The 12,814-nt window shown below is 40.9% G+C and overlaps 1 protein-coding gene across 2 annotated transcripts in view; it reads left to right on the forward strand.

The window, feature by feature from the left end:
- Positions 1-800: 800 nt before the first annotated feature.
- LOC137997353 (mitochondrial 2-oxoglutarate/malate carrier protein-like) overlaps positions 801-12,814 on the forward strand; it is a 50,474-nt gene continuing 38,460 nt past the window's right edge. The window contains exon 1 of one of the 2 annotated variants that reach the window (XM_068843297.1): positions 801-1,024. In XM_068843297.1, the coding sequence (XP_068699398.1) occupies positions 960-1,024 (65 nt within the window). In that variant the 5' untranslated portion in view covers positions 801-959. The remainder of the gene's footprint in view (positions 1,025-12,814) is intronic. The other variant, XM_068843296.1, reaches the window with a different exon arrangement.

A 12,814-nucleotide genomic window follows, 5' to 3' on the forward strand; every position in this document is an offset into this window, starting at 1 on the left:
CACAAAATTAAGAATCAAAATCACTTTGAAAATTTTACGGAAAACAAGTCAAACAGTAGCACTGAGGAAAGTTTGTTAAAAACACGTCGCTCAAAACTCGCGTGATTGGCACTGCAAGCATTAAACGCGACTGTGCTGCCGATTTAATTCATTTTCGTTGTCGCTTTCGATGATGATTCGTCTTGGTCGCTTTGTAGCCAGTTTGTTCACCATGATAGGCACCCATTCGCCTTTGTTCCACGGGCAGTAGGCCAACAACACTCCTCAATACACTTATTAAAAAGGAGCGTTAATGATGGTGCCAATTCCTGACATCCCATTTTCAGAATCGTGTTAGGTATCCTGATGTGACCCATGCTTTCCTCGTGGCTAAATCCTTCAAAGCTTACTCTACTTCAGTACACTACAATTTAATTACACAATATCAAATTGTGGCCTATTAACTATCAATAATGACAAATGCACATTATTTAAAAATTGCAGATCATTTCGAATATTGATAACCTACCACCTCCTTTTTCTCTGAAAATTAAGGGATATTCAGCATTTGCGAATGTCTGGTTTTCCGGTAACTTACAGTACTACGTGTAATTAATTCATCACTAAAGTAGTGAGGGGCTAGTCCCGAAATGCATTTGAAAGCTAATACAGCATCTCTCTCTCTCTCTCTCTCTCTCTCTCTCTCTCTCTCTCTCTCTCTCTCTCTCTCTCTTTCGAGAATGAACTCGATATCTGTATGTGACAGACAAAAAATGAGCCGAAATTGAACATTTTTTGATATTTGGAAAACGCAAATTCCCGCATGCGCTTTGTCGACTTTATATTCACCATACATGAACACAGAATCTTTCTTGTCTGCCTTGGGAGCGTGGGCGCGGAAATTTGAGTCTTCTGTAGAAGTGTGGACGCTCGTCAGTTGTTTTCTGTCCCAGTAGCCAAAATAGCGAAAAAGTATTACCATGAGCGAAAAGAAGCTTGGATATATTCCTAACTATGCAAGGTTTATTATGGGAGGATCTGCAGGGTGAGTATATTGGGATCTATGATAAGCATCATATTTTGATCTGATACGTAAGCTTTCGAGGTTCTCGCGTGGCATACGTAGGTGTCGAGTGTAGTTTAACTAGAAACTGATGGAACTAACTAAAGTTGTTATTTTCAATGTACATGTCAACATCTTTCTTCAGGGACCACTTTCGCAGTCGTCCGGTCGTCCCAGACGACTAAAAACCCGCCCGGACGAGTATAAGAACTCCAAAGGTCGTCCGTTGGACGAGTGATGTTTAAATAAATATGTTTTTATGAATGCCATCAAATATTATAACATGTAATGTACTTTCGTTCTGATCGCTCTTCATTCAGTGGAAACTCCAAGAAAATAAGGAATAAACATGCAGCTTTTCTCGACAAGATTTCCGCACAGGTCCCTACTTCATTATGCATACACTCCTTTGTTTCAAGAAAACAATAGCGATAACAATAGACGTCCTTTGGGACTGTGGCGCTTTGTTCTTTCTTTTTAGAGGTTTTTTTTCTAAGTCTATATGGACTTAAAAAAAGTCGGTCGAACTTCTGTCTGAAATACGGAAAATCGAACAGTTTTTCCTGCAATTTCGGCACTTTTCCTGCAATTTTACCCATTTTTCAGTTTTAGAATAAGCGCAAGAAGTGGAGTTTCAAGCAATCGTTGTAATAGGGTTCAAATTCGCAAACATAACAAACAAACCAAATAAAAGTACTGTCATAAGAAATTTAATGGCTACCTGCTCTTTTTATCGTGAAATTGTTCTTCCTGTCTGCTTAAAAATTCGCTGAGACACTGCAAAGTGTACATTTTCTTCCTTTCCTGTATTTAGGATCATGAACGGTGCATTTAGAGGGATTTTGCGATTTATCGCTCTTTGTAGAGATCGACAATATGCTCAATGATACTCCAAGTAAATAGCTTTGGTAGAGATCCATGGATGTTCCCGTATGAGGCATACTTCGTTTCACTCCCCATCATGTCTTTTCAATGCCCTGCTGTGGGCTTGTTTGTCTGGGTCGACAAAGTTTAGGCAATGGTTAACTGCGGTGAGATGATGTTGGCCCTTGTCTTGTAGGCAGTTGTAAACTTTCCGGCCACAGGAAACTAGGGCTAATATTTTTTCAAGGAAAGTTTACCGCCAGAAAATTAATATGTGTTCTGGCGGATTGAAGGCTATCCATTGCAGTTTTTTCTTGAGCATCGCGAAACAGATCCATCTCCCGATGCGGCACTTTGTCTTTGCCAACTGACTGCGTTTTCACACAGGTTTTGGACACGGAAGACAAAAGTAAATTGTTTTCTTTGCACCACTCTATGCACAACTCTGGAAAGGCTATAAAGCAGGGACAATTTCCAAATGATCAAATCTTCCATTGCTGTGACCCTTTTACTTCGGTAGCCATCTTGATTATTATGAAGACACAAGTTTGCTTCAAAAGAAGGGAAATATGAAACGATTTTAATTGCAATGAACTCGTGCATGAAAGTTTCCCATGAAAGATGCACCAATCAGACTTTAAGCGTGGTATACTCTTCCACGCAGTGAACTTATAAGTGTGCCGCACACACGAGGCATGAAGGAAAAGCAGGTCACAGTTCACAGCAATACTGGAAAACCTAAGACTATCACAGGGACTAACTTTAAGCCTAAACAGTGTCTTTAGTCGTAATTAGGGTTACGGTTAGCATTATTAAAGGGATGGGTTGTTTCAAGAGTAGTAAAACAGGGATCTCCTAAAGGTAACCTACAAGTGTAAGTTCGATTGTATGTGCTCAGCGCGGCATGTGTATATAATTACGTATCATTGTTATGTAAATAGTCAGCCAGAATTCAAAATAAATATCATTTTCAAGGTGTGAATTAGCAACTTGACATGCTAGCTCAGTGGTAAAGAACAGGGACAAGTAATCCAGAGGTTTACAGTGGGTCGGAGTTCAAGGCAAGCTGCAAGTGACATATCATGGGATAAAATGGCAGAAAAAGCAGAGCGGGGTCTGGAAATAAAAACAAGACCAAAGGATAGAAAGAGGAAAGCTGAGACAAAAACGAGTAACGGTGTGGGCGATGAAGGGAAAGAAGAGAGAGAGGGAGGGAGAGAAAAATTGAGATCCGTTTTTATTCATCCCGTAAGTACAAATTACCCATGTATATATTCAGTTCTCTTGGGTATACGTATTGTTCTACAAAACAATAGCTCGAATGAATAATTAATTTATGCTGCATGCATAATGAAGTAGGGACCTGTACGGAAATCATTCCCTTTTCTCAGCAATGAGATCTCAAGTTTGGGCGCCATCTTTGACCACGCGGTATTTTCCTTCAAACGATTGCAGGCTCAATTTTCATGTATCTAGCCGCTGGCATGGTTGTTAGCAAGTCTTTTAACAAAGAGTAAAGAGTGACTCGTGGGCTCAGCTGAGAATGAGGGGTTAGTTTCAAGGTGTGTCGCCACCTCCAGCAAAAAGGAAAACAAGTGGAGCAGAACATGCTGCTTATGAACAGGAAAACAATAAATCCTGATAGCAGGAGCGTCGAAACTTTGGGTCTTTGTACATTCAAGTACATTTTGCAGCAGCAGAAATGGACCACTGTAAATCGGGTTCCCATGGTGCAAATAACAAAATACTCCAGAGTCACAATTATTGACGAGTGTGTAAAATAAAACACAAATGCTCATTAACAAGTTACAAGTAATTTTATCGACCATTTGCTATACTTCCACATTTCATATCAGAAGACATACTTGCCCGGTGGACAACTTTGATAAAAATGAATATGGATCCCTAAATTCTTTTTTCTAAAATGTTGGGTACTTGTTTTCTTCTAAAAGTGGCATACAGTGTTTCTGAATAACAAAACAATCTGTTAAGGACGGTGCCTACTAATTCAAAAGTATTTTTGGCCCGTTTTATGATTACCGTATGCAGGAAATGTAGATCTTAACAAGTCTTACTGAAATCCAAAAGAAAAATTGGGGGGTAACCATGCATTTTTCAAAGATAATTGATGAATAATGTTTGTAAAAAGCTATAAAATTCAAAGCAATGTATGGCATTCTTTCTCAAATTGAAACTTAATTATCCTGAAAAAATGCACGGTTACCCACAATTTTCTTTTTGGATACTAAGAGTACTTACTAAGATCTACTTTGTCCGGATAGTTTTAAACTGGGCAAAAATATCACTGTATTAGTAAGCATCAATGATAGGAAACCTGAGTATCTATCTCATCATGCACAGAACGTATGCGCAATATCAATAGTAGACACCATCCTTAAAATTAATAGCGCACACAAGACTTTTCTGCATTGTAGAGTACCGGAAACGGAAGTGATAGTAAGCTCTCACCCAATTATGAGCCTGATCCATACGTCGTTGCTCACAAGGATGGAAATGCTTTTGTGTTACAAGTCGCAAAGGGAAACTGTTAAATGCGCAATATAGCTCACATGAAGAAGTTTGTTGAGTCTGCAACCATAGAAATAGAGGCATCAAAGGGACCAGAGAAGCCCGAGCTTCCAAAGCAAGTAGTGGAACCAGTGCAGTGCGACCAGCCAGCCGTCGGTACAGCCACAGGAAGTCCTCCCGAGCAACCCCCCAAGCAATTCAGATACATCTCGACCTGCGCGCATAAGGCATAGGCCCACATGGATGAAAGATTTTGTTTGCAACTAGTCCACTTGTAAAAAAAAAAAAAGAAGAAAAAAGCACCATTGACACTTTTCCTTTAGAGACTTTCTTGTTCATGTTGGTATTGTAAGTTTTCAAATAAGTAAGGGGGAGATGTAGTGTACTGGAAAGCGAGGTTACTAGCATTCCGTGTATTATGGGATGGGGGCACACACAAAGGAAGACAAGCAATAGCACAAATAAATAGGTGCTTGTTACAAAGACAAGTTCTTGTCCTTGCGACGGAAAGACACACATTTGGCGACGAGGGAAATGGATTGTTAAAATAATTGTTACATGGCTACTGAAGTTGACACGAGTTTAAACGGTGGATAAAACTCGAGACAATGGCTGTGTGTTTGACCGGATTGCCAGGAATGCCTGCATCCGATGCTGTTGGGGAACCAGCAACACTCGCACAACAATGGATAACTTGGAAAGCTGAATTCTTTTGTAATCCAAATAGTTTTAGAAGCGAACAGTGAGGAAAAATGAAGCACGCACGTTATCTCTCGCAACTATTTATTTCATCCTCTTACATCATCTTTAAATTTAATTCTTACATCACATGACCATAACCAACCAAAAGACCACATTTCCTCCTTCCTATACAGTTCTTAAACATTAAGCGCAACATACAAAACAAAGCAACTACAAAGCGAATCTGTTTGGAGGCTTGATCACCCGTTCTGATCGAGTAACCACTTGGTCTGGTCTAAACTCAAAGTGGCTTGGCATGACAGTTTTGGTAATCACTTGATCAGGACTGTGCACACAGTTGTCACCTTCTAAATCACTATCATTTTTAACAACAGGTGAAGAGACAACACTAGACTTGCGAGAAACCTCATTGTCTACTTCAGACTGAACTTGCAACCTAGTTATGGGAATGACAGGTTCCCTCTGAAAATCTAATGGTGGATTATACTCTACAATTTCTGGTGGCACCATTTCCTAATTATGGGCACTCATTCCTCGGTTATCATCGCGTATCAAATGATTAGCATGCACAAAACGACGATCATTACCTGGAACTCAAACTAGATAAGTTTCTGGTCCTTTCACAGTTACAATTGTAGCCGCTATCCATCTCTCCCTTCCCCCTCTGGTGTTTTTAACCCTGACTGGCTGGTACAGATCAAAAATTCGCCTCTTTGGGTTAAGCCCATCTTTGTACAATTTTGCTGCAAGTTGTTTCTTTTCTACATACCTTTGTAAACTGGGCTTTACCAAGGAGAGGTGTGTTTTGGGTTCCCTCTTCAAAAACAGTTGTGCAGGAGTCTTATCTGTTGTGGTGTGGGGGGTGTTTCGGTAGCAGAACAGGACATCAGCCACTTTGTGCTGAACTGTCCCCTTGTCAGGACAAGACTGATACATGTGTTTAAAGGTCTGAACATGTCTCTCAGCCAAACCATTAGTGGAGGAATGATAGGGAGGGCATAAAGTGTGCTTGATGCAATTCAGCTCTAAAAATGTCTTGAATTCTCCAGCAACAAATTGTGGGACCAAAGATCCTAGTTAGGGGTTGATGGTCAGTTATCAATGTTAATTTTCGGCCATAGAGGTAAAGCTGAAATCTTTTAGCACCAAAAACTATTTCCAACCTCTCTTTTTCTATTTGGGCATGATTCTTTTGTGCATTGTTGAGTGTGCGAGAAGCGAACTCCACAGGCCGCTCAGTGCCGTCTTCCATGCGATGACTCAACACAGCTCCAATCCCATATGAACTGATATCTACACTCAGTATGAGAGGTTTTTGGGGGTGGTAATGGACCAAAACCTGATCACTTGAGAGAATTTCTTTAGCCCATATAAAAGCCGCTTCACATTCCTTGGTCCAAAACAACCCAGTCTTGTTACTGAGAAGCTCATACAGTGGGTGCAATTTAGATGAAAAATCTTTGATGAACTTTGAGTAGTAATTCAACACTCCCAAAAATGACCTCAGCTGGGATATATCTTTAGGTCTATGTGCTAATTGAATTGCATCCAGCTTGCTCTTAACAGGACTGATTCCATGTTTACTCAAAATGTGTCCCATGTACTTCACTTGAGTTTGGAAGAACTGACACTTTTGGCCATTTAATCTAACATTGTGTTTTGCCAATCTACCCAAGACCTGTTTGATAGCTTCCATGTGAGCAGTGACTCCACCTGATGTAAATGTTGCCACCAGAATTTCATCTACTCCAACAAACACACCTTTAATACCTGACAAAATTGAATCCATGACCCTCTGAAACTGGGAAGTGGCAGTTTTCACACCAAAACACAATTGCTTGGGTTTAAATAAACCTTTTTGAGTGTTGATGGTAAGCAATTCAGACGACTCTTCATCCAAAAACAATTGATTGAAAGCACTGGCCAAATCAATTATTACTGAAAATGTTTCAGGGCTAGCCCCATCTTGAGATAGCATAGCAAACATGTCTTGTACATTAGGTAATTTGTACACATCATTCCCTTATAATGGCCACACACACTTATGGAACCGTCAGATTTTAGGAACATGCACCACAGGGCTTGCCCAATTACTACAGGATACTGGATACAAAATATCTGACTGCACTAGTCGATCATACTCTTTTTCAACTCTTTCTACGAGCGAATATGGGACTGGCCTATCCTTCATAAACACTGGTTTGGCACCCTCTTTAAGTTTTAAAGAAACTATGAAACCCTTGATGCCAGAGTCATGACTGCTGAATAATTCTGTATGTTTTTCCAACAGACTGTTGAATTCTGCAGGAAAGGTCTCAGGTTTGGGAACAGAAAACTTATTCTCAACAACTTCTTCCTTTACTCCAAACATGTTCTTCCAATTTAGTTTTATTCTACTTAACCAGTCTTGCCCAAACAGGGCTGGGAGATTTCCTTCAAGAACAATTAAATCAAGGATTTCTTCTTGATTATCATACTTCACTGGAACAGAAATCCTTCCCACTATAGGAATATTTTCACCTGAATAATTATGCAAAATCACCCACGTAGACTGAAGGGAATAGTCAGATAATACAGAATCATACACACATTTTGACACTGTGGAGCGAGATGCACCGTGTCTATTTCGATCTTACAGTTAACTCTTTCCTTACATAATTGAACATCCACTACATACGGTTTAACGCTATTTACAAACTCAGTTGACAAATGTTCAGTTCCAGTTTTGTATAAACCAAAAGCACTTACTTCATCTGCATTCACAGACGTGTCACTCACATGATTATCAGTTCCCATAATTTCATCATCGGAGTTGCTGTCGCAACAGTTCAGGTGAACACTCTTTTGACCACTCGATCTTCCTTTTTGCTGCACTTGTGACAATCAGGCCCTACACACAGGATGAATATGACCTTTCCGATGGCAGTGATTACATGTGATATTTCTGTATTTGCATAATTCCGATCTATGCTGCACACTTCCACATGATTTGCACTTGTCAGTGTTTCCACTACTCTGCACTTGAATATGTCCAGTAGTGATGTTCGTTTTGTTCAAGAAAGAAACATCCTGAATCTTACTGACCTTTCCTCTTGCCGACTCTCCCATATGCTCTGTGTTTGCCTTTCCTGCCATTTCATCTGCAATGCACTTGTCATGGGCAACAGCGAAGGTCAGATCTCTTATCGACAAGAGATGACGTTGAGTTCTAGACATTTTTGGATGTAATCCAGAGACTAACCTATCTCTTAGGGCCTGAAGTAGAAATTCACCAAAGCTGCATGTCAAAGCCAATTTCTTCAATCTAGCGACAAATTCTGACACACTCTTGCTCTCTCCTTGTAACACAGTCCAGAACTTCTGTCTTTCAGCAATCACAATAGGAGCAGGTTCGTAGTGGCCCTGCAAAAGTTGCGACAACGCCGTAGAGGTGGTTGTATTTGGATTGTCAGGATTACACAAGTTCTTCAGCAACTTATAAGCATCTGGACTAATAACAGCCAGAAAAACATTTACCCTTTTTTCATCTTCGATGCCATTCGCCACTACGTATGCTTGAAATCAACCGGTGTAATCGCTAAACTTCTCAGACTTCGAATTTTTATTACTCATATGCAGAAACTTGCAGAACACTGTGACTACAAAGCTGAACGGGATAATCAGGTTAGAGATCATGCAATTTCTTTTATCAAGGAGAGAAATCTAAAGGCCAAATTATACCATGAGGAAACCCTGAACCTCTATAAACTATTGGAAATTGTCAGCCAATACAAGGAAGCCGTTATTCTCATACCAGAGGGCCAAGCGAACAATATTCGTACTGTTTAAGACATGGAGGAAAGTGCTGGCGATGCGACAAGTCGGCTCATTTTGTGATCACAAGTGTGGAAAATGCGGCAAAGTCGGCCATTTTGAGGCGTGTTGCAAGACTAACAAGACGAAAGAAGGTATGCCAAATCGTGATTCGAGCCAATTTCATGGAAATACCCGTGGAAAACCCAAACATGGAAGGATGCCACGGGGCCAGCATGATCTACGTCAGGTGACAGAGCAAACGGATGAAAGCCAGGGAAACAGGGATGATTTCTATGTGTTCAGGGCAAGAAGCAGAGATGCACAAAACACTGTAGAGTTGTTGATTCAAGATAAGCCAATAAACGTTATTATAGATTCAGGAGCTAATTGTAATTTAATGTCAGAGGGAGTGTTTGAATTTGTAATGGGGGGTAATGCGATGCCCCAGGAGACACAGCAAAGCAAGCAGACAGAAAAGCTGCACTCAAGGCAAAACTCCCAAAGGTCTTTGAGGGTTTGGGGAAGCTGAAAGGCTATCAATTAAAGCTCCACATTGATTGAAACGTTCAGCCTGTAGCTCAGCCAGTGCGACGAATTCCCTTTAGTGGGAGAGCCAAAGTAAACGAAAAGCTGGACGAATGGCTAAAACTTGATGTGATTGAGAAAGTAGAGAGACCAACCAGTTGGGTCAACCCCTTAGTGGTAATAGAGAAACCCAATGGAGATATAAGGATCTGCGTAGACATGATACAGGCAAATTGAGCTATTGTGAGAGCGAAACACCCAGTTCCCACAGTGGAGAAGACACTCCAAGAGGTGTCCTATGCTAAAGTTTTCTCAAAGCTGGATTTAAACATGGCCTTCCATCAGATTGAATTGCACCCTGCCTCTAGGGACATTGCCACTTTTGCTGCACCCAATGGCTTATATAGATGTAAGCGCCTTCTTTTTGGCGTAAACATTGCGACAGAAAAGTTCCAGCAAATTGTGTGGCGGATGATTAAAGACTGCCCAGGGACCTACAACCTGCATGACGATCTGCGAGTGGTTGGTACAGATGACAAGGAACATGAAGCAAACTTGGAAAGAGTTATGACCAAGTTGCAGGACAATGGAATAACCCTCTACTATCACATGTGCGAGATCGGTGTCCCAAGTATGACTTACATGGGCGATGTCCTTTCCGGAGAAGGGTTGAAAGTCTCTGACGAGCGAGTGAAGGCTATTGTTGAAGCACCTGCTCCTCAAAATCAGTCAGAAGTAAGAAGTTTCCTTGGTTCTGTTCCGTTTTGTGCGAAGTTCATCCCAAACTTTGCGACAATATCAAGTCCGTTGTGGAACCTGACCTGCAAAGCTGCAGAGTGACGTTGGGGTCCCAGAGAAGATAAAGCTTTTGGAGATGTCAAAACCCAATTAACTCATGCACCAGTGATGGCTTACCACAGGTAAGGTGCCCCAACTTGCCGGAGTTTTCCAGTGAGCAAGTGACGGAGGGATATTGGCAGCAACAGATGAGGGGGAGAAATGCTTGTTCGAGACTCTGGCAAAAGGAGTATCCAGACAGAAAGTATTGTTGAAACAGACATGTGATAGTAAGCTCTCACCCAATTACATGTATGAGCCTGATCCACAAGGATGGAAATGCTGTTGTGTCAAGTCGCAAAGGGAAACTGTAAAATGCGCAATGTAGCTCACATTAAGAAGTTTGTTGAGCCTGCAACCATAGAAATAGAGGCATCAAAGGGACCAGAGAAGCCCAAGCTTCCAAAGCAAGTAGTGGAACCAGTGCAGTGCGACCAGCCAGCCGTTGGTACAGCCACAGGAAGTCCTCCCGAGCAACCCCCCAAGCAATTCAGATACATTCGACCTGCGCGCATAAGGCATAGGCCCACATGGATGAAAGATTTTGTTTGCAACTAGTCCACTTGGAAAAAAAAAAAGAAGAAAAAGGCACCATTGGCACTTTTCCTTTAGAGACTTTCTTGTTCATGTTGGTATTGTAAGTTTTCAAATAAGTAAGGGGGAGATGTAGTACACCGGAAAGGGAAGTTACTAGCATTCCGTGTATTATGGGATGGGGGGCACACACAAAGGAAGACAAGCAATAGCACAAATAAATAGGTGCTTGTTACAAAGGCAAGTTCTTGTCCTTGCGACGGAAAGACACCACATGCATGTGTCATGTCATGGCGCACGGTCGGTTTCTATTTTGCTCCCGTGTGTTCTTGCTTCTTTTGCTTTAACGCTTTTGCTACACGCCTTCTTTTTGCTATCAATGGTGATCAATCGTACGATTGCTAATAGTTTTTTGTATAGGATAGAAAAGGGATAGAATCTGATAAATGTATTATTTTTTTACCGATATGGAAGGACAGCATTCCTGCACTGCCGAGGTCCCTTATGACACAACCGGTATATTATTCCAACCAACGAAGCTGTCTAGTGATGTTCATCCTAACCCTGGCCCAGCTTGGTATGGTGTAAAGTACCCTTGTGGAGAATGCCAGTGGAGTGTCCATTCAATCATGATGCCATATTGTGCACTCAATGTGACCTTTGGTTTCATGCAAGGTGTCCTGGCATGAGCAAGTTGGATAACAAAGGTCAAGCGCGTTGAAAAGAAGTGGTTCTCAAATGCATTGGACTTCTTTGAAATGTGTTGACTCTTCGTTCTCAAAGCGTTGTCAACGTTTTTTGTGGTTCACTTATCTTTGAGCGGAACTGTACATATTTAATTTTAAAATGTCTTGTAGCAAATTCCCTCATTCTTGTTCCTTTACAAAATAGATTTGTTTCATTGTAATTCTGCTAGTCTCTCACTTACGTGTATGTCGACTTCTACTCAGGGATGTACGTCATCAAAGTAAACAAACTTTGCATATCAAGACTGGTAAGAAATCAAGTCTGTTACCACCATTTTTGACTACACACATTACATCTCCAATAGTATGGATTTTTCAAATACATCACAATCATCTAAAGTCTCTCTTGCAGTCCCATTGTAGCTTTGCAATCACTTTTGAAAGTGTATTGTAGTTCCTGTTGTAGCTTCTGTCTCTAACATGAAATGTTGAAACTAATAGTTATCATACTGTGATACATACATTCGGTTTAAGCTTAGCTTAACCTGTGTTTATATAATCCATGAGGCTGTCAGCTTGAACGTAGACAGAAAGTTCTGCACACCAGGATGAAACAAATAATAAGCTTAAAAGAAATTGTACTTCCCTCACCCCCGTAAGGGTGTGTTTGTTATCAACGGTCGAAGCTGTGGCCACTTTTGTGATAAAGCACCTCCTTCGATAGCTGTTTTGTTGCAATATTCATCTGTTATTGTGTTGATGATGAGTTGAGATGAAAGTTCAATCCTTGTTAATTGATTGGAATTGTGACTGTGTTAACATTTTATCCAGGAAAATTTGACTCAAATTGGTGGCTCCTGAGAATTCGGTCTCCGGCTTTGGGATTTTATTATAACCGTTGACAACTGACAAATTGAACAATGGCTCAAATCACATTGGATCTGGAAAAAAGCTATCCATAATGGCAATAAGGTTACGCTTTTAAATTGAGATTTTCTTCATATAATTATCTCCTTGAGCCTTTATCAGGATTCCTATACAAATCCTTATATTTTGTCAGCCATGCTCACACTGAGCTTGGGACGCCTGTGGTCCACCACTTGGAGCACGCTGACTCTTCATTCCTTTGGCATCCATCCGGTCTTTCTCTTGGGCAGCTGGTAACTCTACAGTCACATGTTTTCAACTTTAGGCACTGTTTTCCTCTTGAGAATCACCATTGACTTTAATTTTTATCCATCACCAGCACACACCAAAAAACAGTTGAGTGATTCTTTTCATTTTTCGTCTTGACAATCTT

The sequence above is a fragment of the Montipora foliosa genome, chromosome 3 (genome assembly GCF_036669935.1).
Source record: "Montipora foliosa isolate CH-2021 chromosome 3, ASM3666993v2, whole genome shotgun sequence".
NCBI lineage: Eukaryota > Metazoa > Cnidaria > Anthozoa > Scleractinia > Acroporidae > Montipora > Montipora foliosa.